Genomic DNA, 26,788 nt, shown 5'->3' with positions numbered 1-26,788 from the left:
CAGCAGCTACTACTCTTATTGTCACCAATAAATGACTATACTTTGTATAATGGTTCGGTTTGAAGAATAAGTAAGCTCATATTATCCAATGGTTTGCTAAGGAATGGTTCAGAGCTCTTACAGTGCCAATGTAGTGATTACTTACCATCGGGTGACTTGTCTTCTCTTTTGCGACTAATAAAGACCAGGATTTATGGAGAAGTAGACATGAGGTCATTCTTTTTCTCAAGCAATTTTGGGTTAATATATAATTCCCGTAGCGTGGCCTAGACCACGCTAAGCACTTACACCTCTAAACCTACAATAACTCATTAGGGTGACATTTTTTTTTTACTAATTTTATAAGTCGAGTAATTTGGAACAATAACTTGCATCATACATATAACATTTTAAATAATCATTAATTGTTCTAAACTTAAATATGCACAAAACTAATATATATGTATAATATATATTTAAATACATAAAGGCTAATTGAATATGCACAAAATACAAGTTACGCACATAGTGCTAGATGAGGCTTTCGAAAGCTTATTAAAATCTATATATATACATGAAGCAAACTAGATGAAGCTAAATTACATCGCTTTATAGCTATTAACCACTAAATTTGTCTCTAAATTATTCCAATTTTACACATTAATAATAACACAACCGAAATCTTTATCTAAATTCGATTAATTAATTGGATTTGAAATTGTTTATAAATGGACACATAGACTTGTCTATTTTTTTAATTTTATATATATTTTTTGTATGGTTTTTCTATTACTATCAATACAATCTAGAAAAATTACTATTGAAATACATTTTAATAATAATTACAACAAATTACTATAAAGTATGATTAGGCTTGTGTAATGATTAATATTAGGAGACAATAACTAAAAAACAACTGATTATTATTTATGAATATTTTCAATAAAACAAATTATATATAATAGTAATTAATTAAGCTTTTACAAACTAAATCTTCATTTTTACAAAATAATTGCCAACAAATAAAATTATATACTTCCTATTACAATGCCTTACATAATCTGTGTTTGGAATATTCGGGTAAAATAATAAACACGATTTTAATTCAGTCGAGACATGTAATGAACAAGAACAATGGGACATAACAAAGATAGAAAACTATTGAAGTTACAATAGAATTAACAAATGAATTTGAAATGTAATACAAACTCTTTTCAAGTTTATAATATAAAATGACATTTCTTTCTTATATATATATATATATATATTATCGACGTATTAGTAGAAATGAAATATATAATATAATATATAAGCGAACCATACATGAAGTATATGTAAAGCAAGGTTATAACAAGATATGTTTTTTATATTTCATGCGTCCCGCTAACGCCCGCCACAGCGCAAGTCGGTACGTGACCGTTACGCGGTACTAATGTTATTTCAGTATAAGTGGTATTGTTATAACTTCCGTCTCCTTTGATGTCTTCTGATATATTATAAATGCGAAAGGTAACCCTTCACGCTTATACCGCTGTAGATGAAATTTGGTACGAAGCAACCTTGAACCCCAAGGACACAGAGTATTTTTTATACCTAAATTCTGACCAGCACCCCACTCCAAGGGCGAAGCTGCAGGTGAAAACTAGTATATTAATATATTATAATACTGTTTTTTTTTTTATACACATGAAACTGTTCGTAATTTTGTTTAATTTTGAAAAAAAAATCTATAATGATATTTAAAGTTTAAAAACACAATATATTTCGTTCGATGGTGTTGCCATTAAAATATTTTGTATGCTATTAATAATTGAATATCTTTGAAGAATTATCATTAGAATGAAAGTAGTAAACGAATTATTTGAATATATCAGAAGACATTTGATAGGAAAGAGTTATTAAACTGTTTTAATTTCGCTTCCGTCAACGCATGCGTTAATTTTTTTTATTTCTGCTATGATTATGATATATCATTTGCTGAATATAATTTAGTGTTGCACGATATGTTGTCAAATATTATTTTATTTTAATAAATGTTATTTATTTATTAATATATACTTTTTGATGTTGTATGTTTTTTTTTTACAGACTTATGAACATTTCTTATACTTTTAATATTAATGTTATTTGAAAATGTTTTTATATATAACTTAAACATAATCGTTTCCTATTTATTGTTGTACAATAAAGTAAGTAAATAAATAATGTAATAGAAAGTTCCACGGAAATACATATTTTTTTTAGAGGAGTAAATGTAACGATGAGATGATAATGAAAATGTATTTAAAAAAATTTAAAGGTTTGTTGTGTATCCGCAGAGGCGCTCGTGTGCCTTGGATATAATCGACAAGAGATCGAGTATTCGCTAGCCGAGGCGAAGTACGACGACGTATTCGCAACCTACTTGTTACTCGGCAGGAAGAGCACTGACGTGAGTTTGTTTACGTTTATAATAATACTATAAGGAATTATTTTTTTTTTATTTATAGAATAGGAAGGTGGACGAGCATATGGGCCACCTGATGGTAAGTGGTCACCAAACGCCCTTAGACATTGGCATTGTAATAAATGCCAATGCGCCACCAACCTTGGGAACTAAGATTTTATGTCCCTTGTGCCTGTAATTACACTGGCTCACTCACCCTTCAAACCGGAACACAACAATATCAAGTATTGCTGTTTTGCGGTAGAATATCTGATGAGTGAGTGGTACCTACCCAGATGAGCTTGCACAAAGCCCTACCACCAGTAAAGCCCTACCACCATTAAGATATCACATACTAAATTCTGGTCAGTTGAAAGTTAAATCCTTAAATTTAATCCTTAAGCTATCTAAGCTGTAGGCAATTTCGATCCTTACGGGTGTGAAGTATCAAGTAAAGTCTAATTTTATTTTCAATCATTTTTGAAGGTAATACGGTCGAGGGTCGAATGACAATAACATTTTACAATTTAAGATTACGAACGATATGTGTTTATGCGCGCAGCCGGAGTCGGACGGCAGCCGGTCGGGCTCGTCGCTGTCGCTGCGCAACGCGGCCGCGCCCGCCGCGCCGCCCGCCGCGCCGCCCGCCGCGCACGGTAACCCGCCACGCCACACGCTACTCGCAGACACGCGCACGACGATATAAGGAATTGCTTCAATTTAATTTGACGATAATTGGATTCAATATATTGTTATTCCGTAACAACCTGTGAATGCCCCACTGCTGGGCTAAAGGCCTCCTCTCCTTTTTTGAGGAGAAGGTTTGGAACCGATTTCCCCACGCTGCTCCAGTGCGGGTTGCGGGGTTATATTGTTATACACCAAGCGATCTACTGAATTAAATTGAAGCAAATTTTACTTTTTTGTATACAAAACGTACATATGCCCTGTTCAATTTTCACATAAATAATGAGGGGTTTAATCCAGGACTATTTAAAAGAGCTATGTAAAGTAGGCTTAGAAATCGATTAAGACGATTATAATTATTAATAATAATGCTTAAAATGTGTATTCAGTTGAGAACAAATTAAAAAAAAATTTGGTCATAATTACAGTGTTGCCAGTATTTTTTCTCAAGTAAGAATCCATAACGAAATAATTTAATTGGCATATTTAACGTTAATAGAACACATTTCAATGTACTTAATACACAAAAATCATTGCTTTTTTATTTTATTTTTTTGATACAATTGTAATTGAATTATTTCATGAAAATCATTGTTTCATTCCAAATATTGTTTTCATTGAAACATACAATATTTCTGTCCCCGGCTGTGTATTTAATGATCAATTGATTTTTAAATTAACTCCAGCCGAAGGCGATTTAAAATGTGATACTAATTATTAATCGCCATCTATTGATAACAATTTGCAACCTCGTGTCGATACTATTCGTCTGTTCGATTGTTCTCATCTGAATACAAAGAAAGTGCTTAGGGTTTAATGAATTTATTTATTTAATGATAAAAAATTAATTTGGGCGAGCTTCATAGCTTATTCTAACAGGACATCTGTGACACGACGTCGACATAGTAAGCTATCAAATATCATTTGAGGTCCATTTGTTATATAACTGCGTCTTGGAATCGAAACGAACGATAAATATTCACATTAATTACCTACATTATTTCATTCGAATGTATTTGCGTTTTCCATTCCGAGCCGTAGTATATGTTGCTTTTTATTTTTAATTGTATATTCGTGTGCTTGACGTACCGTACACCCAACGCAACTATACTGCTACCGTGGCGTCCCTTCGTCTCTTCCATTCGATGTCTTGTTTAATCTACCATTACCTTCTCTAATAGATTTTTCCGAATTTGTATACTATTTGAGATGTGACGCGGTTTTTTTTTTTTTGAGTCTTATATGTGTTAGATGGTCTTTCGGCATGCATATATGTATCTCAAGGTATAAGGTCGCACCGGAGCGACGCGAGCCTCGATCCGACAAAGCGGTGATTATAGTCGCGTCGGGTGTGTCCTACGGGGTGTCGCGTCGTGGACGTCATACCGCCCGCTGCACCGACGCGACCGACCGAGAGACTGGTTTTCGATGTGTACCGTAATTGTACGATCGAATTTAAAAAAATAAATAAACAAAACGATACCGTAAAGTATGAAAAAAGAAAGTACGGAACGACCCCCCCGTATATTTCTTGAAATATACGTCGTATCAAAATACGTTTTAGCAAAAGTCTCTTCCGCCGCTTCTCCTTTATCGACCTGCGATTTTTTTTCCGGAGCAGAGTTTCCTCGGATGAATTAAATCGCGTAGATTTTCATCTGATGATATGCAACTGAGTATCGGGTACGGGATCAATATTAGAAAAAAACATTAGCAATCAAGTAAAATCCTATCGATTCGCACGGGGTCGCATTCGAATCTCCAAAGAATCGCGACGGGGCGTCTCCGTGTGACGTAACTCCGCGAGGCTCCCACCGCGGGCGAGACTTTTGCTAAGGCGCGTGGTGGTACGGCGGCGGTCGCTCGATGTGTGTGGCGGTCGGCAGGCGCGTCGCCGTCGCACCGCGGCGTGCAGCGCAGCAGCTCGGCCAGCGCGCGCCCCGCCGCGTGCCGCCGCGCCTCGTCCGGCGCCGCAGGTAACCGCAGGACTATTACACACGTAGAGGTGGCGACGCTGCCCGCCGCGCCGACTCGGCCGAGTTCACGCTGCGATTGCACCGATCTCATTTCTCACATTTATTCACTGAGTAGTCTTCACCTCTGCGCGTTCTCCCTAGTCGTAGTCGGTCCGTCGAGTGTCCCGTATCGTTTCTAATTCGGGGACTCGCCGGTCCAGAAAATTAGACGCCCGACCTCGACGTAGACTTTAGCCGTTGCATGATCTCGTGAGCTTCCTCTCTGTGAGATAGGTGTAGCATGATATTATTATTATTACACATTTCATACGAACACTTTGAGCACAGTTTAAATATCGAATCGCATATTTCGAGAACCCTCTTCATTTGTTTATTTAAATTTCTAAAACTTCGACGAATTTTAATATATTGCACCTGAAAGTGTTTCAGGTAAAAATATAATATTATTTTTTAATAACTCAAATTATCGATGAAAAAAGTTTTTTAGTCGAGTTTAATCCACCCGTTCTTCTCATTTCTAAGACATCATTTACCAAAAATATTAAATGTTTGACAGTCAATCATTCAATTGTATAAACATTTTTGCACCATCACTGCATGTTGTTCGATTTGATCCCACTCTAGTGTTTCATAACATTATAAAACATATGTTATTCTTAACAGCAGCGAGCTTTAACTAAAAACTTAAAATCACTTCATAAATAAGTTCCTATTTAATATTTGTTATCTGTATAACACACACATACATACTTAATCTGTTACGAGTGTGTGAGTCTGTATTTAATCTTAGTTAGAAGATACTTTACATATACATAACCAATTCTTAAGTTATATATATTATGTGATATCATATACGCCGACCCCGGATCGCATGCAAAATACTATGTCTCTTTGTTCTTATAGTTATCTATTATGAAGCATGCTATTAAGTATGTTTGTTCGTTACCCCTCATAAAACGAATGGACCAAATTTGATAAATAGTCTATAGAAACGAATATAAACATTTTCTTTTTTTTTTTTTTAAATCATAACCATGTTCCATCGTCGTTCTAGGTATGATAAACATATAACATTATATTAAGTATAGTTTTAAAAATCTAATGTAGTTTGAGAATCGAATTATGTATATGATAAGTAGGATATATATTTCATAACAGCTTTCATAATATAATAGAATCATTGCTTCATTTGTATGATGATGAATTAATAAGCTGGGGGATATTTGAAGAAGTTCTATAATCGGAGGCTTTGATATGAATATGGCTTTTGCGACATTAACGCTTATCACTATCGCCATAACATAGAGGTTTTAGATATAACGCTTACTTTTCGAATTGGCTGTAAAATAATATTGTTTTTTTTTTTTTAATTATTGTATTCTAGGTCTAACCAAACACTCGGAGCTATTGTCTATAAGAGGTTCACTTTTAATTGGTCTTCATTATCTATAATAATATTGTTGTTGGTTAATTAAATAGCGGTGCAAGGCATTGTTGATATTCAGTACTGACCACTTACTGACAGGTGGACCATTTGCCGGTCCGCCTACCTTTTATAAATAAATATATAAACGGAGACATTTATTCTCTTCGGAATAAGAGTGACGCTTATTCAATCAACCAATCAGATCGTCTCAATATTTACTGTTACAAATTCTAATTAATAATTACGCAATCACATAAGCAATAATAATTTTAATGTACCAAGTTTTGTTTTCATACACTTGCATTGGAATTTCAAGTCTAAACTCAAGTTTGTTATAAATCAAATACAAAATTCCACCTTCACAGACATTGCCCGAAGCTAGTTAATACTAGTTAATAAAAATAAGCAATTGGAATGCGACAAAATAGTTTTTTTGTTTCTCTCACGTGTCCACGTGTTTAATGCTTTTTGTTTTGTGTTTTTTTTTTCCTTTCTAGTGCAGAGGTAATGATATTGTTTTGATATTACAGTGGGTACGACAACTAGCGCCGCGAATAATACGACGTCCACGTCAACAACCACAACGTCCAATTTCAAAAGACAGGTAATTGCGAGTTGCTTATTTGATAAGTTTACCTTTTTAATTTTACGTCATAATCATCTTTTTATTTTATTTTAATATGTACGTCATTCTGAAGTAAACGTTAACGCATTGCGTTTAAGTCGAAAATGCTATGCTAAGTATGCCTTTAATGGAAACATTGAATATGTTTAATTTCAGAACACAATCGATTCGGCATCTATTAAGGAAAATACCGCGCGGATCGCACAGATGCAGGTCATTTTATGTTTCAAATTTTTGTCTCAAATATTGTGAATTAATTTTTTTTTAAATTATTTTATGGAATGCAAATTCATTCGCTCGTAATTACAGGTACAAAATACAACGCGACCGACGAGTGCTCAACCCAAATTAGAGCCCCGATCCCGTACACTAACTAGCGGCGCACGACGAACCGAAACGCACCAGACGTCGCACCAAACGTCGCACCAGACATCGCACCAAACGTCGCACCAGACCGCCCCCAAGCAGTCGCCGCCTCACGACACGCCGAGGTAACGATCGCTTATAGTTCGTCTTGTATAGACTGTACATCTCATGTAGATATAAAATAACAGCTCGCCTCTTACTAACAATGAAATATATAAATTTCGGTAGTTTTCACTAAGTCCGTCTAATTACAATTTACACACTTTTTTTGGGAGTACATTTTTATCCATTATCGTACAAAATAAATTATATACTTATTGTATTTCATTTATTATATGTATATTTAAATATTATCATAATATATAATTAATATTATAAGAATAATGTAACATCAAATTTTACTGATATTTTTTCCATAATATGACGTAATTATAGTAGACTTGTTTTATTTATAATACTATTAAAATTAATGATATTATGTGTATCTATATCCCAAGACATATTTATAACTATTACATTTGTATATGATCATATTACCCCTCCGAATAAAACGATATACATGCATGAGGCCGTGTCACGCAAAAGGGGGGTAACTAACCGCATGCGATGATTACGGACAGCGCGCAAGCGGGGCAGGACGCTAAGAGTACCGGTAACGGGACGACGGGTACAGTCGGGACGGGTACGGCGGGTACGGCGGGTACGGTGGGTAAGACGCATGTGAAGAGCGCGTCGATATCGTCCTCTAGCGGAGCCCCGCCCCTGGGGGCGGAGCCCTCGCAGAATGCGTCGGCACGGGACCTCGCGCAGCCGAGACCGAGGTACATACTCGTTACGAGTATGCACGTGTTTGAGCTTGCATTCGCTGATTAGCAATTTTTTTTTTCATAAGATTGGGAATTTTTCATTTATATTATTTGCCTTATACCGATTTTTTTTTTTGGAGTTTTTGGTTTTTTAAATAGTCGAGAATGGTTCTGAAAATTCCCTATCGATATACTGTAGTAACTTTTTTTTTCACTTAACAACGCAAATTGCAAGCGAACAGCCACAAAGCCTTTATTTGCAACAATCACGTTTGGATTTTGGTTTTTTTACTACACGGAGACACAGCTTTGAATACATGTATATGGTCGCACAATGTTTGGTCACACGGCACTGACAAAATAATTTTTTTAATCGTTCTTAATGTCACAAGTTTGAAGCAAATATTTTAAATGTTAATTTTATTAAGTTGAAATAGTGATTGTGATATCGTGACGCTTTCTATGAAGCAGTTTATATTCATTTGAAGATTGCATGGGGTCCCGAGGAGAAGAGTACTTTAATAATACTTTAGATTTAGTTACACTATTAATGAAGCAGAATTTGTTTTTATTTCACATAATAACTTATATATTCTTGTATCTAATTTAACATTTAACAAACTTGTACTTATACGTCTCACATATGTTAATATTATTAGTTTAAACAAAGTACGTTAAATATACCTGAGTTCAGTGAATACATCCCAGTAGTAAACAACTCAGTGGGAGTCGGTTTCTCCTGATGAAAGGAGGCTTCGATCACCAAATATTATTGTATTTAAATAATATGGCATATTTTTTCCGACATATGCTTATTTGTATAATAAACATGTTTTAAGAACGTTAGAAAAAATATTTATTTCAATTTTATTTATTTTCCTTTTATATACTTCCACACCCACTGATCTATTTCGGCCGACATAACGTTAACTTAATAATATTTGATATTATTGTATTCTTTTTTATTATTTGCTGTAAAAACTTAGAAATATGAAGTAAGTTATTATTTTGTATGTTTGTCTACGCTGTTTATTAATTTATGCTGCATGTTTAGATAATTCGTATTTTTGATATTGCTCGTAGGATATATTTTATCCTCTCTTAAACAATTACATGTTCATCACGCGTGCCAATAAAGCAAAGAATTATAAATGGAAAAAATATATTAGTACAGTCAGCAGAATAAGCATAGCTTTGATTAAATTTGTTATTAATATCATATATAAATATTTTATATATATTAATGATGTACGAGTGAGACGGCCATTTATAAATCTTTTCTTTAATAGAACTTGTTTTAATTTTAATCTACCAACCCGCATTGGAGCAGCGTGGTGGAATAAGCTCCAAACCTTCTCCTCAAAAAGGGAGAGGAGGCCTTAGCCCAGCAGTGGGACATTAACAGGCTGTTACTGTACTGTTTTAATTTAGTTATAAATAAAGAAAAATGTTTTTTTATATTTTTATTTTATAGAGTGCAATTATGATCTTTTTATGTCTTATAAATCTAAAAACAAGTTTTTTTTAGATTGACATAAAAAACTTGTTTTTAGATTGACATAAAAAGTGATATCGAGTTAAAAGATTACAACCAAAAACTTTGTAGTCGTTCAGAAATCAACAAGTCTAATAAAATTCTATAATAAGTTTGTTACTAATATATTTTGAAAACTGTGCAGCGTCAATAACACTTAAGTTTTTCTATAGAAATGTATATAAAGTAATACATTTTATATATCGTATTCGGATGACCACTAAGACGACAGATAGGAACGATAACGGTTTCAAGTCAAATAATATTTATAAATGATATTCTACATAGTAATTTATGTGTATTAATTTAGTTACAAATATCTTTCAAAAATATCTATTGAAATATAAATTTCAATAAAACGTTTGCGATGAATCAATTTAGTGCGTATGTATTAAAATTTATTATTATTTTTAAACTCGGTAAAATCTAAAACAGCAGTAAGTTTAAAGTGTGCTAAGTGCGGGGCGTGTCCGCAGCCTGAACGCGTCGCTGTCGGCGGCGGGCGGCGCGGCGGGCGGGCGGCGCGAGTTCCCCAACCCGTCCGTCGTGTTCCCGCGGAACGTGCCGTCGCGGTCCACCTTCCACTCAGGTCTGTATACATCTTCTGGAATCGCTTAAAAGTTTTAATCGTTGGTGACTCCCTGAAATTGCGAACATAGATATGTAATATTAATAATAATATCCTGGGACATTTTTCACACAAATTAAACTTGTACAGAGCTTGTACTATGGAAACCGGACAACTGATGTACTACATATACAATTTTTCTTGTGTAAATACATACTTATATAGATAATTACACCAGACCTCGGGACAAACGGACATGTTCATGCGCACAAATATCTGTCCTGGGTGGGAATCGAACCTACGACCTTCGGCGTGAAAGGCAAGTATCCCCCAACCACGCCAACCGGCTCGTCAACAGATACTTACAGTCGATAGATTCTTCTGCCAACGTTTATACTACTTTTATACCGGTATCAATGGAGCATTGGTGTAATGAAAATGTAGAGTATGGCTTAAGTCCTCTGGTAGAGATGTACCATTGAACCACCCCGTGTGGCCGTGCAGGTCAGACGCGGTCGCGCGGTGGTAGCGCCGGCGGCGCGTACGGCGACAGCGGCTCCCCGCACCAGCCGAGGACATCCTTCTTCTCCAAGCTCTCCTCGCGCTTCTCCAAGCGGTCAGTACCACCACTCGACCTCACCACCACACCGTCACACAACTTCACCCCTATGACCTAAGGTCACATAAACATGTCGAGTGTACATATCTGCGGCGACAAACGCACACTCGAATACATTACATTGTATATTATATTCACGCAGTGATACCCACGTTTGCACGAGTATGTGCAAAAGCATACATATGCACACGTTTGCACGTTTACGTTGGTAAAACATTGGTTTATGTTACACGTAAATACTCACTAACTAAAATCAAGAAAAAATTCTTCAAGACAAATAACAAAAGATTTGGCCCGTTACACAATTACTGTAACTAATTTTTCATTATTAAGTTTATATACAGTGAATACTTTTTTTAAATATTTAACATATTTTTTCTTTGTACGACCTCACCTCCAGCTAATTATACTTCTTATATCTTGATACTAACTACCAGCCTTCACACTAATAACATTACACAATAATAATAATACAATAATTTTCAAAATACTAACACAAATCATGACATGACAATAATCTTTCAATTTCTCTGAGTAAATGTTACGGAAAATTCAAACTTATAATTTATTATGTAACAATTGATTCAATCGAATTGATGTCGATAGCGGTGATTCGGTTGTACACAAACTCGTAGCCTTTTTGCACACTGACGCGAAGAACGAACCGAAATTATCTCTCGTTCTTTCTTAAACGTTATTATATAGTGTTGTCCTTGTCTTAATTTATTATACGCCGTAAAAAAATTTAAGATCACTTAAACAACTTTTTAAGTCAACGCCAGTCAAAGAGATGGCAATATTTTTTTTTATAATGTTGAATGAGTTTTGTATAGAGATTGTGTACAGCGGAATCAATACAGATGTTAATAACAAAATCGACCTTATAATCATATATATACGTATAAATTAAAGATAAAATTGTGTGTTTTTCCGTAATAATTACTTACATTAAACTATCTTCTGTATTTGTATCGTAACCATGATATATAGTTACAATAATTATTTTATATTAAATAAATATTCATAGTGTTGTATATGTTGTTTTTGTTTATGTGACGTCATAATTTCTGTTTACACTTTCCTGTAACGCTATTATGCTTATAAGCTATTTCATTTGATCCACATTGTGCAGTTTGTGTTACCATTTATATACATTAAAAAAAAAAAAAACTATAATATAATTATATTATTTCAACCTAAGAATTATAATTGTCTATTAAAATAGATAATGTAAATATGGTAACATAAAATGCTATACATAAAGATTATCAAGCCATAACATCAGTCCACCCCACGCATCGATGTTAGCTGCGCACGCTTCAAGCACCCTTGTATATATCATTTTCATTTGACATGCATATCCAATAATACCATAGACAATTCTAAACATTGGCGCCAATATGGCCGCTATAATATCTGACTGTTAGATTATTAAATTAATTTTAAATAAAAAAAGGGTTGTGGAAAAGACTCGTAATAATTCAAATCATAAAGAAATGAACAGCATTTGAGCTCATTTTTCCCAAATATGCACGTTATTTTTTTTTTTTAATTAAAGCCCAAAGCCTGTTCACGTTTTTTTTTTTGTAAATAATGTTTCCATTAATAAGTAACACAATTGTCTGTCAATCTGTCACTTGATTGAATTAACCATTATGTGCCGCTCTGTGGATCATTACGATTGTGTGTCTTTTACATATATATAATATATTTTTTTCATTTGACAATTTTTTTTTACTTGGTGCTCAAATTGTCTCCCTCTAAAGATTCCGAGCTCCGATTTTTATTTTATTTTTTTATTATTTTATTTTTTATTCTCGCGTCAACACAGGGGATGCACGATGCTAAAACCTCCTACCTCCCTTACATTCTAGACAAACGCACATCGATTTTTATTATTAACTTCTAAATTGTTACCGACTTTGCGCGTTGCCATTGCATTTATAACCGATTGAAGTAGTCATAGATCAATGCATGATGTACTCCCCTAAATTATTGAACGCAGTTTTTTTATTTTTTATTTTCACTTATTGCTACTTCGAAGTGTGAGCCGAATAAGCTATGCTACCACGCTTTGAATGTTGTTCTTAGATCTTACCCGATAGTGATGTTAGACGTAAGTATTGCCGTTTCACGTGCCTCGTCGACCTGAGGTGTACGGATTTTACATTTCTATGACACTTCGTGCATCCCCCGTGTTTTTACGAAGGCTATTTTTTTTTTCTTTCTCTCTCTCTCTCTAACCGTACGCTTCTACTAACGTCAGTCGACGGTCGCGATCCGGTTTTTCTCCGCTTCTAGTCTATCCACAACCCTTTAACGTTTTAGTCGCAACGTGACGGCGTTTTTTTTTTCATTACGGAGGGAGTGTATAGTATTGTGCATCTGTGTTTCGCGAGAATTAGGGTTGCCGTTATTAAATTAGATACGACAACCCAAAAGTGACAACGTAAATTAATTTAAAAAAAAAAAAAGTGAGCCGGAGCTCGAAGAGGGGGGCGATTCGGCTCGTGATTGGTCGTATCGCTCACCCGTTCCGTTCTACGCAGGTTGAATCAAAATCCATGAGGCTCCGCCGACGTCCGTGAAACGGAGAAGACAATTTTTTATTATATTATAAGCTAATCTATAGAAAAATATGTGCAAAATTGTTGCGCTTAATTTATGAGTTTTGTATGAGGTTTTATATTATATGTCGATTCATTTATTTCACTCAGCGTATTGCGTAATCACATCTAAGACAGATACACAGCTAAGCCCAGTGTGTATGAAATATTTTAAAAATCAATAATTTCTTTTAATATATTGAAAAACAACCCATATTTTACGTATAAAAAATTGTGTTTTTTTTCTTCACATTTGCTTCACTAATATAAAGTATATTTGTATACGCTGAGTAAATAGATTGATAATTGTATTCTTTGCGAATGTGTTAACAGTTGTCTTTGTTCACTTCGTTAGATATTGTAAGGTATCCTTAACGAGCTAATCGAGTTTTGCTTATATCGTATTAATATTTGTTTTATATCGCGGCGACATTTCCGATTGCATGTTGTCATATTCAAATAAATATAATGGGGACATAAAAAATAGGATACACGTTTCGAAAAAGCAAATCATAAATTTATTGTTAGATTCTAAAAACGTTTTAAAATACGTTTTTTTTATGATCTAAAGAAACATAGCCGACATTGCTTAATAGTTAGAACGAGTAAATTTTAACTTCGTGCTCACGTGCTCGGCGATGAAGGAAAATATCGTAAGGAAACCTGCATTTTTCGGATAAAAATTCTGCCAAATGTGTCCACCAACTAACATTGGTGCAGTTTCTAACTTTCTCGAGTAGGTTTTGGCATAGAGATGGGACACTTATAACCTTTTATTTTGCATAAAAAAAAATAAAAAATATATATTTCGTTTATAAAATGTTTTTTTAGATTTTAATTTGAACAGTTTTTTTCATACATGTGATACATATTATATGTAATGAAATTATATACTCGTAGTAATTGCATAGCGTTATTTGAATGGGACAACATGTAATGGAAACCTAGTCCCGTCGCGTGTCGCATTTCATCGTAGCTTAAGTGAATACAGTTCTATTGTCGAACGAATTTTGTACATTCCAGGGTTATCAAGGACATTGGGCCTTCGAATCGATTGTGTTCTGTAGAAATTGTACAAGAATTTAAAAAAAAAATAACATAAATTTAAATATAGAATACAGTCTTACGGGGTCCCATTTAGCACAAATATATATATTTTTTTTCTTTGAAATTTTCGTATTATTATCATTACGTTTCGGACTCGATCTATATAGAATATGACGACTGAGAAATTATTTTGTATATTTGTAATATTATATTATACAAATTAAGACGTTACAATTCAATATTTTACTTTGTATGTGAGCCGTTTTAGGATATAGAGACTCGGAATAATATACGTAGAGGCTATGAGATGGATTATACTGATTAATGAATAAATAAAGGGGGGAGGGGGGGTTGAAAAGATTACTTGCATTCGATATTGTGGATGCGATATCGAACTTCGCCATAAGTCTATATAATATATTGTTGAACACTAGATAAATTAAATACATATGTCATTATAATAATTGTCGTCTGTAATCAGCTATGTGATTTTGTACTGGCCTGGAGCCGATCGCATGAGCCCAAACGTGCGATTATGGTGCTTTTTTAGCTGAACACAATCTCTAAGCTATATTTATTTGACAGGATCGAAATATTTGCTATCTTTTATAACTTTAAACACGAAAAAGAGATAGCAGGAATTTTAATAATATGATAAATTTAATTGCATTCATCAAGAATGTCGAATTTTCGAGTATTTCATCGTACAAAATATTAAAAGTGAGTTTTAAAGTGCCGGCCGCATGCGAACCTTGTATAAGAAAATTGTTTCATATCAAAACATTACCAGTATAATTCAAAATATATAAATTAACTTAAAAAAAAAACGGTTCACATATATAAGTATTTAGTATATAAAAGAGTGAGTGAGATAACAGTAAATAGTGTTAATCGTTAGTATATAACTGTGGCCCATCCCTAACGTTGGTACAAATACTCAGTAGATATTACCGTGTAGGAATGCGTTAGGCAGCTATAGAATATGACGTTGAAAAAACACTGTCCAAAATATTTCGCTACACTTAAAACGACTTGTTTTATTTTTTCATAAGTACTTTTAAGTTTTTCTTTAATTTCCCGTTTCGTTTGAAATACGGTTCTTCCCCTTGAAACACGTTTATTTATAACTATTTCATTGGCTATAAGGATATATAGAAGACAATTCTTTGTTGGGGCTGACATTTGCTAGTAAATTATATTGATATATTGAAGAAGGTTCTATGTAGGTAAAAAAAATATATTGCATTTTTTTTTGTAAAGGTAAAAAATTTTAAAATGGTTCAGAAAGAGTATTTACCCATTTGGTTGCAAAGAATTATAGTTTCAATCATATCGTATCAATCTGTATATACAGAATGTTTTACTTATATTAAGATTATATAAAACAAAAAAAAATCATCAGTTTTATAGTGAAATTGAACTCACAAATTTCTGTAAATCAGAATTTTGAATCAGAATTAAAAATACACACACATACATATATAAATATAATATATATATATATATATATATATATATATATATATATATATATATATATATTAATGTATAAATAATATTTCTAATCGTTGATAAGATTTTTTCATATTTTCTAATTACTCGTAAATCAATGTTAGTTTGTATGTACATATGTACGTTTGTAGTATGAGTGTGTGTATTAGACGTTCATAGGTCTATTATTTTGTATTGAAAACTATATAACTATACAATAGTTTATATAAATATATTATATTTTTGTGAAGATCCCTTGGAAATTTTTCCAATCACATTTTGCGTGTAATTTCTATGTTATAAATTAAATGTCACAGCGTAATTGACAAGTTAGAGAAAGTCCAATTTATTTTAAATATTATATCATGAATATAACGTTAACAATAATTATACATATATAATTATAATTTATTTATTAGAAAATATCAATAGAGAAACATGTAAGTGTTTTATATAATTACATTTATTTTATAACATAAATATTTTATGTAATAATTATTTTATATTATTATTTTCATTGATTTTATTATACAATGTTTGCAGTATTCATATTAAATGTAAATTTTTATGACTGTGAAACATAATGTTATGTTTAGGTGCTCCCTTCCCTTAAGTTTTTTTTTTGTATTATTTGTTGATAAAATGGTCCTTTTGACATTTTTGGTGTGATAATCATATATATTTTTATTTTATTTTTTGTAACTTTTAAAGTTGGTATTACAATACTTTTGCTTGATTCCTTTATTTTCGATATAACTTTCTATATTCCGCTTAAAACTTTAAGTTATCTTGATGAAACAAATATTGTTTTTTTTTTTTTTTTTTTGACAAAGGCCAAGGTTAGAGGGCTTTTCAACGTGTGTCATTTACATATTTTTCCTTGCAAAGTTTTAGACTAAGCGGCGAATTCTCGACACGCAATTCTCTTAAAATTATCTCGTGTTGTTATTTAATAATTAAAATAATAACAGTGCATTATCTTTCTATTAGCATTTTTTTTTTTAATTTAAGTAAATATTAATCGTACTGTAGGAAAGATGCAATACATTCTATTTCTAACCTAGACGCTAAGTTTGTGATTTTATATTGTATAATCTGTGGACTTGATGTTTTTTTTTAGTATACGTTCAGAAAGCATTCGTAAAAATTGTATTTTTTTTTACTTTGTTGTTATATAATCAACTTTCTTAATAGTATATCAATGTTGATTGATATATTACTGTTGTAATATGATTGTTCATATACATATTTTATTTGTAATGTATAACTTTGTCCCCTTAATAACAATTCCATTGACATTATGGTATGTATTCTTTCTTGCGTTTTGACTTGTATGATGTTATGATGATGGATTGTAGTCACGATTTAAAAAAAAAAAAACTGAATTTTTATTACTTTTTTTTTCTATAAATAAGCTACAAGCTCAACGATTCGAACTGTCGTTCATATGTACTACTGTTTTTTTTTCTTTTCTTACATTGTGACGTCAATCTGTCTCTATGTCGTTATTAATAGGCATTTTTTTACGGTATTACAGGCGTGAAATAAAAAAAAAAGTATGTCATGTAAATGTAATATAATGATGAATGGTTAGTATTGTATGTGTTGCGCTTATCCTAATAATCAGATTTTCAATAAATATGTGTTTTATTTTAACATGAAACCTTTCGTTGTGATACATCCTACTATTATATATGTATGTTATAGCTATGTTATAGACATTATAGACTGTTCGATCGCCTCACAAAATGATCATGATCGCTCCACGAGAATACAAAGCATTTGTTTGACCTATACCTGTCTCTTTTCTATAAGTTTAACGACCGACATTCGCATGATCACTTTGTCTCCCTTACACTTTTACGGCCGCCTCCATCAATCATTCTATATGTTTATTAGCTATACATACATACATATATATTGCTTTCACGTTGCGACAAAAAACGTTTTATTATTTCATTTTGATTTCTTAAACTGTCACATCATATATACACAATATTTAAAAAAATGTGTATATTTTTATGATTTACATTTAGTTCTTAGAATCAATAATTGATAAAAAAATATTTTTTATGTTTTAATTTTAGACTTGGATATGAACATCATTTTCGTTTTTTTTTTAAACAGCCAATTTATTATATTTTTAATATTTTATTCAATATTCATAAAGCGCTGCTGCTTTGTGCAGATCTACAGGATGAGTTTCGATCTATAGAGGTTTAATTCATTTTTTAGATTAAATAACAATAAAAAAGTTTATTCATGTATACTTACATGGTAAGTGTTATTCTTTAGACTGTCAGTGTTGGGCGAGACAGCCGGACGGCAGAAACCGCGAATTTTTTCCTCTCTGGACATACAGCGGAGGTACGCGGCTAACGATGTTTGACAGTTTGATTTTTAATTTTCGAAGCGTTTTCGCGCGTTTGTGGTGACACGTGTCAATGTCAAACTCTTATGATATTCATTTCATATTGTATGAAATATTTTCGTAGACTTTTTTTTATAAATCAGTTGTTTTTTAAAGAATTTTTATAATTATTATTTTTATATAATATATAAATTGATTTAGTGTAATCTTGAAATTAAATACAAGTCAATTTTATGCCAGAAAAACCACAAAAGAGCGACATAACGTATTCGATAAACTTTATAAATCACATAATTTTGTGTGTTGTTAATTGTAACGTGTAATCCAACCGATTTTCCTTATCAATCAGCTCATTAAAAATTGTGTCGAGCAATAGCAACTATAATAATGTTTATTTTTCAATATATATATTTGTACACATACAACTACAGGTAACAAATGTAGTTAACACAACAAAACAAAGAGCAGACAAACGTTGAAAATACATTTTAAAATGCATTAATTAAAAAAGAAATAATAAATACATGTTATTGTAATATCACAGAATTAGTTACAGAAATCAAATTGAAGATTATTATTTTTATTTTAGATTACGTATTAGTTGATGATACAAAGGTTTTTTTTTTTTAATTTATATCAAAAATCGGCTGGATTATGATCGTAAATAACAAAATTTAACCGTTGTGACATTTTACGAGTGTTTTTTGAATTAAAACTCATTAACATGTTTGACTAATATTGTGGATTTATTAAAAGTATTTTTGTAGGATTAATTCAAATAAAAGAAAACTGCATGCGTCTAGTGCATATCACCTTAAAAAAAAAACATCACATAGCCCTCAAAACCTAAAAAAAAAAAACAAATTACATCTAAGATTTTAAACCATTTTCCGAAAAAAAAAAATTAGATTCCTTCTTTAGTTTTATGTTAGGTAGTAGAATAAACTAGGCTGTATATTTCATTTAATGCAATATTCGTTGACTACGTTCTTATTTTGTAATGTTTTTGTTACTATGTATCTGGAAATTATAAGCATGTCTTAGCATGGTTCACACGAAGGGTAAGTTATAAAACATACGGCATGAGAGTAGGTAGCTGTTTTTTTTTTAATATTTTAATTGTGGCCTTGCTTCTTGTGCTTTGATTTTTGAAAATTTGCACGTTTATTAATGTAACATATATTTATATTGAGCTGAAAATTCTTTACGATTTTAAATTTGTGTTTAAATAAATAATGTCAATAATTGTTTATCTATTCAGCTTAATATAAATATTGTTGTTAGTGCATCGCGTCCTGCCCTAGTGTTTAGTGTTAGCGTTTATGTTTTTCTGTTTTTAGGCCTATCGACGGTACCACCCCGAAGCATGCCGTAGGCGCTAGTCCGCAAGCCCTCCTTGGGTAATTATCCATTGGTTCATTTTTATCTTTTTTTTTTAATAGTGTCAAAATTTGTCTGTATAATTGTTTAAATATTTGTGACTATTCTTCTTGCTCTATTAAGCGTCATTCTAAGTATTACGAAATGTTATTTAATTATTTGATCGTCTATGTTTAGGAAATAGTTTTTTGATCTTTAGATTGTTGTTATCTGTAAACAGTTTACTTTTATAACTGTTGGCAACATTCGGGCTTTGAACGTACACCCGTTTTTTGCTTTATTCTATGATATTTCACCTGACATGTCACATAACATTCTACATATAACATTAATTGCTGCAATATTAACATGACTTTTTAATTGCTTAGTGTAACGTTTTTTTTAGTAACTTTATAATTTTAAGTTTGGACAGTCCTTATTTTTTTTTTTTACTTTAAACCGCAAATATACAATAATATTTTGACATTGTTATCAAATCCAATAAATTCGAAATACGAATGATTATTATTTATTAGAGATATTATTAAAAGTTGTAAATAATACAAATAATGGTGATTGTTTAGTTTTCTTTTCATTATTTGGATTTAGAATGAAATTCCATTGGGAGATATATTCGAATGTTAACGGTTTACTTATGTGAACTTTTAACTGTATTATAAATTTTTAGGATGTTTAGTTCGAAAATTAAAGAGCTAGGCTGGTTGACTGAGAGGTTCAGTGGTAGAGACTCATAGAACAATCTATAAATTCCGATTGAAACGATTTTTTTTAATGGCTTAGTAATTTTTTAATATTTATGAAGTAGGGACGTTGTCTCCATCGTTCGTTTACGAATTAATCAGCAAATTGTAGATGTTCTGAACGAACCTCGATATTTAGACAGGGGACCGAGGAACAAGTGAAGCCTCGGGTGCTGCGCTTCACATGGAGCATGAAGACCACGTCTTCAAGAGATCCCAACGAGATAATGGCTGAAATTCGAAAGGTATGCACATTATACAAGTTTTCTGTATATAGAAGATTTGTTATAATTATTATAGACGATAAGATAAGTTTTGTTGTATTCGATTTATTCTTATTTTTATTGCATTTTATACTCTTCATAAGTAGATACACTTTATAGATAACAAATAGATAGATATAACTTAAATTTCCAAGGTACGAATGGAAATGTTTTTCTAGAGGCCATTGTTAAGTTTTAGATATAATAATAACATATGTAATATAATATTGCAGGTGCTAGACGCAAATAACTGCGATTACGAACAACGAGAGAGGTTCCTACTACTTTGTGTGCACGGAGATCCGAATGCAGACTCCCTCGTCCAATGGGAGATCGAGGTCTGCAAGCTACCTCGACTCTCTCTGAACGGCGTCAGGTTCAAGAGGATATCCGGTGAGTTATATGTACTTCGCGTATTATTGATGACTACTGCAAGAGATTAAAGATAAGGTTTTGTTTTTTATTTATGTATAGTCAGCTTTCTTTTTTCCTTTAAAGGATTGTTAATGTAAACAAATTACAAGGGATTTTTTAGTAAGGTAAATAAATTGCCGCAGATAGGTATTGCAGAAGGGAAGGGTATTGCAGAGCTATACCCTTAATGCAAAGAACTATTTTCTCTCAGTGAAATTTCATACAATAGTGTGAGCACTAAACCGTTATATCGTCTACCAGGCACGAGCATCGGCTTTAAGAATATTGCTTCGAAGATCGCCAACGAACTCAAGCTGTGACTGCCCGGGAGCGCCCCGCGCAGGCGTCGCCGCCGCCGCGCGCCCTCCCCGCCCTCCGCCTCCCCCTCCCCCGCGCCCTCCGACGACGAGCTCACCCCGCCCCCGCCGCCGCCGCCGCCCCCGCGCTCCGACAGCCTGCGCCTGTCCGCGGAGGACATGGTGCTCGTCGCCAACGCGGGCCTGCGGACGCCGTCAGGTGCGTTGGCCCACTACCTCACGGCGTACACCCCCGAGTCGCTGGCGCGCAGCGACTACCTGCGGCCGCCGCTGTCGCCCGCGCGCGTGCAGCCGCGCTCGTCGCTGTCGCTGCGCGCCGACAGCGCCGACGTGGACATGAAGCACCGCATCCCGCACACGTCCAGCGTGTACGCGCTCCGGCGGCAGGGCCGCGTGCGCTCGCCCGTGTCGCCGCCGTGCGACTGCCTGCCCGTCGACCCGATACCCCCGCCGGAGCTGTTCGATTTTTGAAACATAAATGCCGGTGCCGTCGCGTCTCGCGATATTAAAATATTCGACGGTGACGGCCGGCTTCTTCCGCGCGACCAGACCTCGACCCGTTCCATTTTCAAACCTTCCAGCGGTGGTCACGTTTCCGCGCCTCGAGCTTAGGAGCTGTTCGATTTTCGAGTCCATCAGCGGCGCTATACAGTTCGGTTTTCATCAACCGTCGCGGCGAGACATATTGAGTTCGATTCTAATTTTTAGTTTAATTACGGATTGCAGATAGAAGTGCGTTCTCGTTTGTTCCGCGAACACAGTTCACGGAGAAGTATCTGTTGCCGGTTAGTGCCGGCCGTAACGTTCTGAATCAATTCGATTTGTCTATTCTCAAATCGATGTTTTCTCGTTTCTATTTGGAATGTATCTTAACGAAATCGACTATGAATTTAGTTTTCATTGTGTTTCGTAAGACACTTCACGTTTGTTATGTTAATATTCGAATATTTTTTTTTCTATTACAAGAGACTTAAGGTTAATAATAATTAAGATATTGTTGTAATATAAAAAAAATGTTTTATCTAGCTATTTCTCTAATCAGTCGAACTCAAATTATGGTTAACTTTGTCATATTTAAAATAATCATATGTAGGAAATAATTGATTTATCATAAATATGTAAATATCTCAGCTCAAGACTCTTTCATCCGAATACACTTTAGTGTTTCCAGGATGATGAACTATATTTATGTACTATATTCGGAACTGGTCTTTTATAATTTTTCACATGGCAAGCGGAAGTGTTACCCGCTATGTTAAATAAATGAATTCACTAAGACTTATTATTTAATCTGTAATATCAGTGATTGATGTATCGGAGCGAAATTGTAACGAGTTGTGCCAAGTGCCGGTTCTCGGAGCTGTCGGTGTGGAAGTGTATCGATGATGGTTCAATCAATATTTTATCGAACCGAACGTGTGTTTAGTTAAATGTAATCGCTCTCAAGTCGAAACGCCTCGTTTATTTTGTAAAAATAAATAATTGAAACTTTTATCGTCGTGTCGTTCACGGATTTTTAATTATTTTTTTTTTTAATGTAGTTAAGTAACGGCCTGTTGGTGTGTGTCGTGCGGAATTGTTTATTTTTAAATAATTTAAAATAAAATATCACTTTTATTTATAATTGAATTGGCATTTTCTGGTTTAGCTTGAACTTTTTAAAAGACATTTAATGGTCGCTCTGCACACACCGACGTACCGACGTTTGTGCTATCGCTTACATATTAATTTACTTATCTTAATAATGTAATAATGTACAAAGTGAGTTTGCGCTCAAGATACAAGTTAGCTTAGTGTTAATTATAATTTTCTTTCCAACCGTAATGACAAATGTTGATATAAAATATTGCTGTCATTTTGACGATATGTTATCTGTCATTGTTAAAGTCTCCTGCTATTCGTTAAATTTATAGCTTTTAAAATTAGAGAGTAACAATCCGCCACATGTTGAAATTGCTATATTAAAATGTTTTTTTTTTTTTTTGTATGTGGCAACATTGAATTAAATGTATTTTATTTAATTACTTCAGTGCAATAATAACATACCCCAGTCAATATCCAGTATTGAATAGTTAAAATAAAAGACAGTTTTAAAATGGCAATAGAAACATTGGTTGATTGTGGAATAGTCAAATGATTGGTGACTTTTATAGTAATGCTGTAGCGGAATTTAAAAAAAAAATATTCAATGGATATTTATTTTTGCCATGGCAACACTTGTAACGAATATTGCGCTTCTATCTTTGAAGTGTGTCAGTGTATAAAAAATGGTAACACGCGGTCGCCCACTGCAGTTGCCTCTTTCTAATTATAAGGCTGAATTAGAAAGTGTCAAAATGTTCTATTAAATGTAATACTGTGGGTTGAACTCTCAATCTAGACGCATTATAGGGTAACTCACAAAAAAAAAATGTTAGATGTGTAACGTAATTGTGATCAAAGTATTATGGACTTTGTAGTTATAGCAATAATGTTCATTATTACACGTGTCAAATTGTTCTATGTTTTATTTTTAATTTTACCATATTGTTACACGGTATGCATTGTAATCAGCCTTTTATTTGTGATTGATATAATATATTCTTTTGTGATTTGGTGTGATGCTTTCATTTTTATTTTTTTTCTATTTGTGAGTGAATTTTCGCATACTTACTAGATATAAATATTAAAATAGGTACGTATGTATGTATGTTGTAAGCCATGCGGGCGATCGCGTATCTTTTTCTATAATCTAATTAAGTGTAGTGTTATACTTTTACAAGAAATCACAAATCTGACCTTTTGGCTTTTGACTGTCGCGTTGTTACGTCATATACTATTAATAATACAATGCCGCATTAAGAACCTGGTATTAAGAAAGTATGTTGTTTTTTTTTAGTTAATTTTAAAACATAAAAAATAATATAAAGTAGCAACACTGACTGTAAAATCGTTTTTCAATTTTATAAATATTTGATTTACTGGTTTTTAATTATTTAATTCTTTATTAATGTACAATATTCATAACTCTTATAATAAAAACTAAAAATAAATTGAAAGTTATTTTTATTTTTGCCATTAAAATATATCTCCGTCCCTTTTTGAGGTTTTAATACAAAAAAGAGTTTGTAATATCATTACCACTTACTTAAATATATACAGTGTTGCTATGCAAAAAAAACCATTAAAAATAATTTAACAATAATGAACTGCCAGTTTCATGTGATTTTAGGATTTTTTTTTAAAAATCGTTTTCATTGTTTCACGACGCGGCAAGTCAAGTCAAAATACATAATAATGTTTACATACTGTAGTTATATATATGAGCTTTGGTTTATGATATAATTTAGTGTAGTTGACCGTGACCTGAAGATTGACTTGTGGTACGGCGATTGTGAGATATTCAAGGAAATAAATTTTATTTTTAATTCCAAAATTAGTTTTTATTGTTTAAAGTCCTAAGTATAATTGAAATATGAGTAGCTTTATTATTAACCACTCATGTCATACCCCCCCACCTCTCCTGTTAACCTATCGGTTTGTTCCATATTACCAATATACATGTCTCCAAACGATACTTATATTATGAAAGGTCGTAATAAAAACTTGATTTCTATTCTTTTGTCGTTTCCATGGTAACTGATTAATGTATAAAAAGTAAAGTATTAAATTTTTAAACAAAAAAATTGTAAAATATGCAGGTTGTATTTTTAAATTGAAACTAAATTTTGACATACGACCTTTAGCAACCAATAACAGCGGTTAGTAATTTTAATGTTACTTATATATATATTTTAAACATGGATAGATTGTTGACGCAAATTAAGCATTTGAAACACGCAGAGTTGATTAATAGGATTGAACATATAAACATTATAATTCAAAATGATTATACAGCTAGGAAATTCCTTGATCCATATAACAGCGTTTTAAAAAAAAGAAGTGGCGCGCTAATTTAAAACCGCCATTTTGTTAGTGTTCAAATGTGTTATTTAGATTTTTTTAACAGTAATTGTGTGAATAATTTACATCAATTTATATGATTTGAAGTAAGATGTAAAAAAAATCGAGGTCTTTATAAAATCAGTTTCACTTCTGGACGCTAAGTATATTGTCACTTAACTATTTTGAGTTCCTTGCTGTTTCTGTCAGGCTTAACGTACATTGACAACTGGTGGCAGCTTTTAGAGCAACCGAGTTACCTTACAGTAAGTGGTAACCAAGAAATATGGACTTACACCACTAGCTATGATTTTACAGTGATATTTTTGAGGTTGAATAAAATAACTATTATTTTCAAAATCAATATATTTTCAACAATAAATTTATACACAATTCATAACGATTCTTATTCTACCTTAAAATTAACCATAATATGGCTCTTGAAATTATCCTTATATAACAATTATATTTTGGTTTTAAAATTCATATATGTATGATAGATATCTTAGAAATAATATGGATATAGAAGCAGTACTTGTTTCCTATAATTATTGTAATCTTAAATATAATGAAATTGTTGGAAAATTCTTATACATTTTATCAGAAATCGGAATACTATTTTATCGTTTGTAATAAATAAATGACTAAGTATATAAATTTAGTTATCCCAACTATGCTTAGAAATAGAATTAGTAAATACCTACTTTAATATCGAAATGTCTCTAAAGGTGTACGGAATGTAATTTTTTTTTATTCCAAAAACACTTATGAAAAGTAATTGTTGATATACTTAAAAATAAAATAATTTATTTAACTTATAAATTGTATGACTATTCATGTTATAAACCGAATAATAAAGCTATAGTTGATCGTAATTGTAGAACGAAGATGAAAGTGGATTTTTTTTTTTCAGTACCTATTTAAATAATTTATCTTAGTTTTTGCATAGACAAAGTATAAACGAAGGCGCGATTCGACAGAACAGCTTTTACCTAATTATAATACTAAACTTCTGGCCGCCTGTTGCTTCGACTGCTGTAACTTATTCTCCCGTGTTTACAGGTTGGTAAGGAATTAATCCATTTTGTCTATGGTTTTACTAATGCAAACTAGATTGATAGATGACAAATCGAGGTAATCAGTTTTTGGTTCCGAATTTTTCCTACCAACGTGACGATAATATTTTGACATTATAATTATTTAAGTTTAGCGTACATCTAAATAAAT

The 26,788-nt window shown here is 32.6% G+C and overlaps 2 protein-coding genes across 11 annotated transcripts in view; both read left to right on the top strand.

The window, feature by feature from the left end:
• LOC126778434 (serine/threonine-protein kinase MARK2) overlaps positions 1 to 21,779 on the top strand; it is a 132,410-nt gene extending 110,631 nt beyond the window's left edge. For 6 of the 10 annotated variants that reach the window (XM_050501959.1, XM_050501962.1, XM_050501961.1 and 3 more), the window contains exons 10-22: positions 2,298 to 2,410; positions 2,967 to 3,060; positions 4,978 to 5,067; positions 7,024 to 7,097; positions 7,275 to 7,331; positions 7,428 to 7,609; positions 10,301 to 10,413; positions 10,897 to 11,008; positions 18,451 to 18,522; positions 19,867 to 19,926; positions 20,786 to 20,891; positions 21,143 to 21,302; positions 21,585 to 21,779. In XM_050501959.1, coding sequence (XP_050357916.1) covers positions 2,298 to 2,410; positions 2,967 to 3,060; positions 4,978 to 5,067; positions 7,024 to 7,097; positions 7,275 to 7,331; positions 7,428 to 7,609; positions 10,301 to 10,413; positions 10,897 to 11,008; positions 18,451 to 18,522; positions 19,867 to 19,926; positions 20,786 to 20,891; positions 21,143 to 21,302; positions 21,585 to 21,643 — 1,292 coding nt within the window. In that variant the 3' untranslated portion in view covers positions 21,644 to 21,779. Of the gene's footprint in view, positions 1 to 2,297; positions 2,411 to 2,966; positions 3,061 to 4,977; positions 5,068 to 7,023; positions 7,098 to 7,274; positions 7,332 to 7,427; positions 7,610 to 10,300; positions 10,414 to 10,896; positions 11,009 to 13,560; positions 16,121 to 18,450; positions 18,523 to 19,866; positions 19,927 to 20,785; positions 20,892 to 21,142; positions 21,303 to 21,584 lie in introns of those variants that run through there. The other 4 variants (XM_050501956.1, XM_050501955.1, XM_050501958.1 and 1 more) reach the window with 4 other exon arrangements.
• Positions 21,780 to 21,781: 2 nt separating this feature from the next.
• Positions 21,782 to 24,236, top strand: LOC126778609 (uncharacterized). The gene has a single exon (XM_050502299.1). The coding sequence runs from the start codon at positions 21,800 to 21,802 to the stop codon at positions 22,109 to 22,111; it is 312 nt and encodes a 103-aa protein (XP_050358256.1). The 5' UTR covers positions 21,782 to 21,799; the 3' UTR covers positions 22,112 to 24,236.
• Positions 24,237 to 26,788: the final 2,552 nt, after the last annotated feature.

This window comes from Nymphalis io, chromosome 26 (genome assembly GCF_905147045.1).
Source record: "Nymphalis io chromosome 26, ilAglIoxx1.1, whole genome shotgun sequence".
Lineage (NCBI taxonomy): Eukaryota > Metazoa > Arthropoda > Insecta > Lepidoptera > Nymphalidae > Nymphalis > Nymphalis io.
The sequence above is the reverse complement of the archived record's forward strand: the minus strand, read 5'-3'. Positions and strand labels throughout refer to the sequence as shown.

Excerpts from the sequence above, each read along its gene's own strand:
- LOC126778609 (XM_050502299.1), top strand. The coding sequence starts at position 21,800 with ATGGTGCTCGTCGCCAACGCGGGCCTGCGGACGCCGTCAGGTGCGTTG.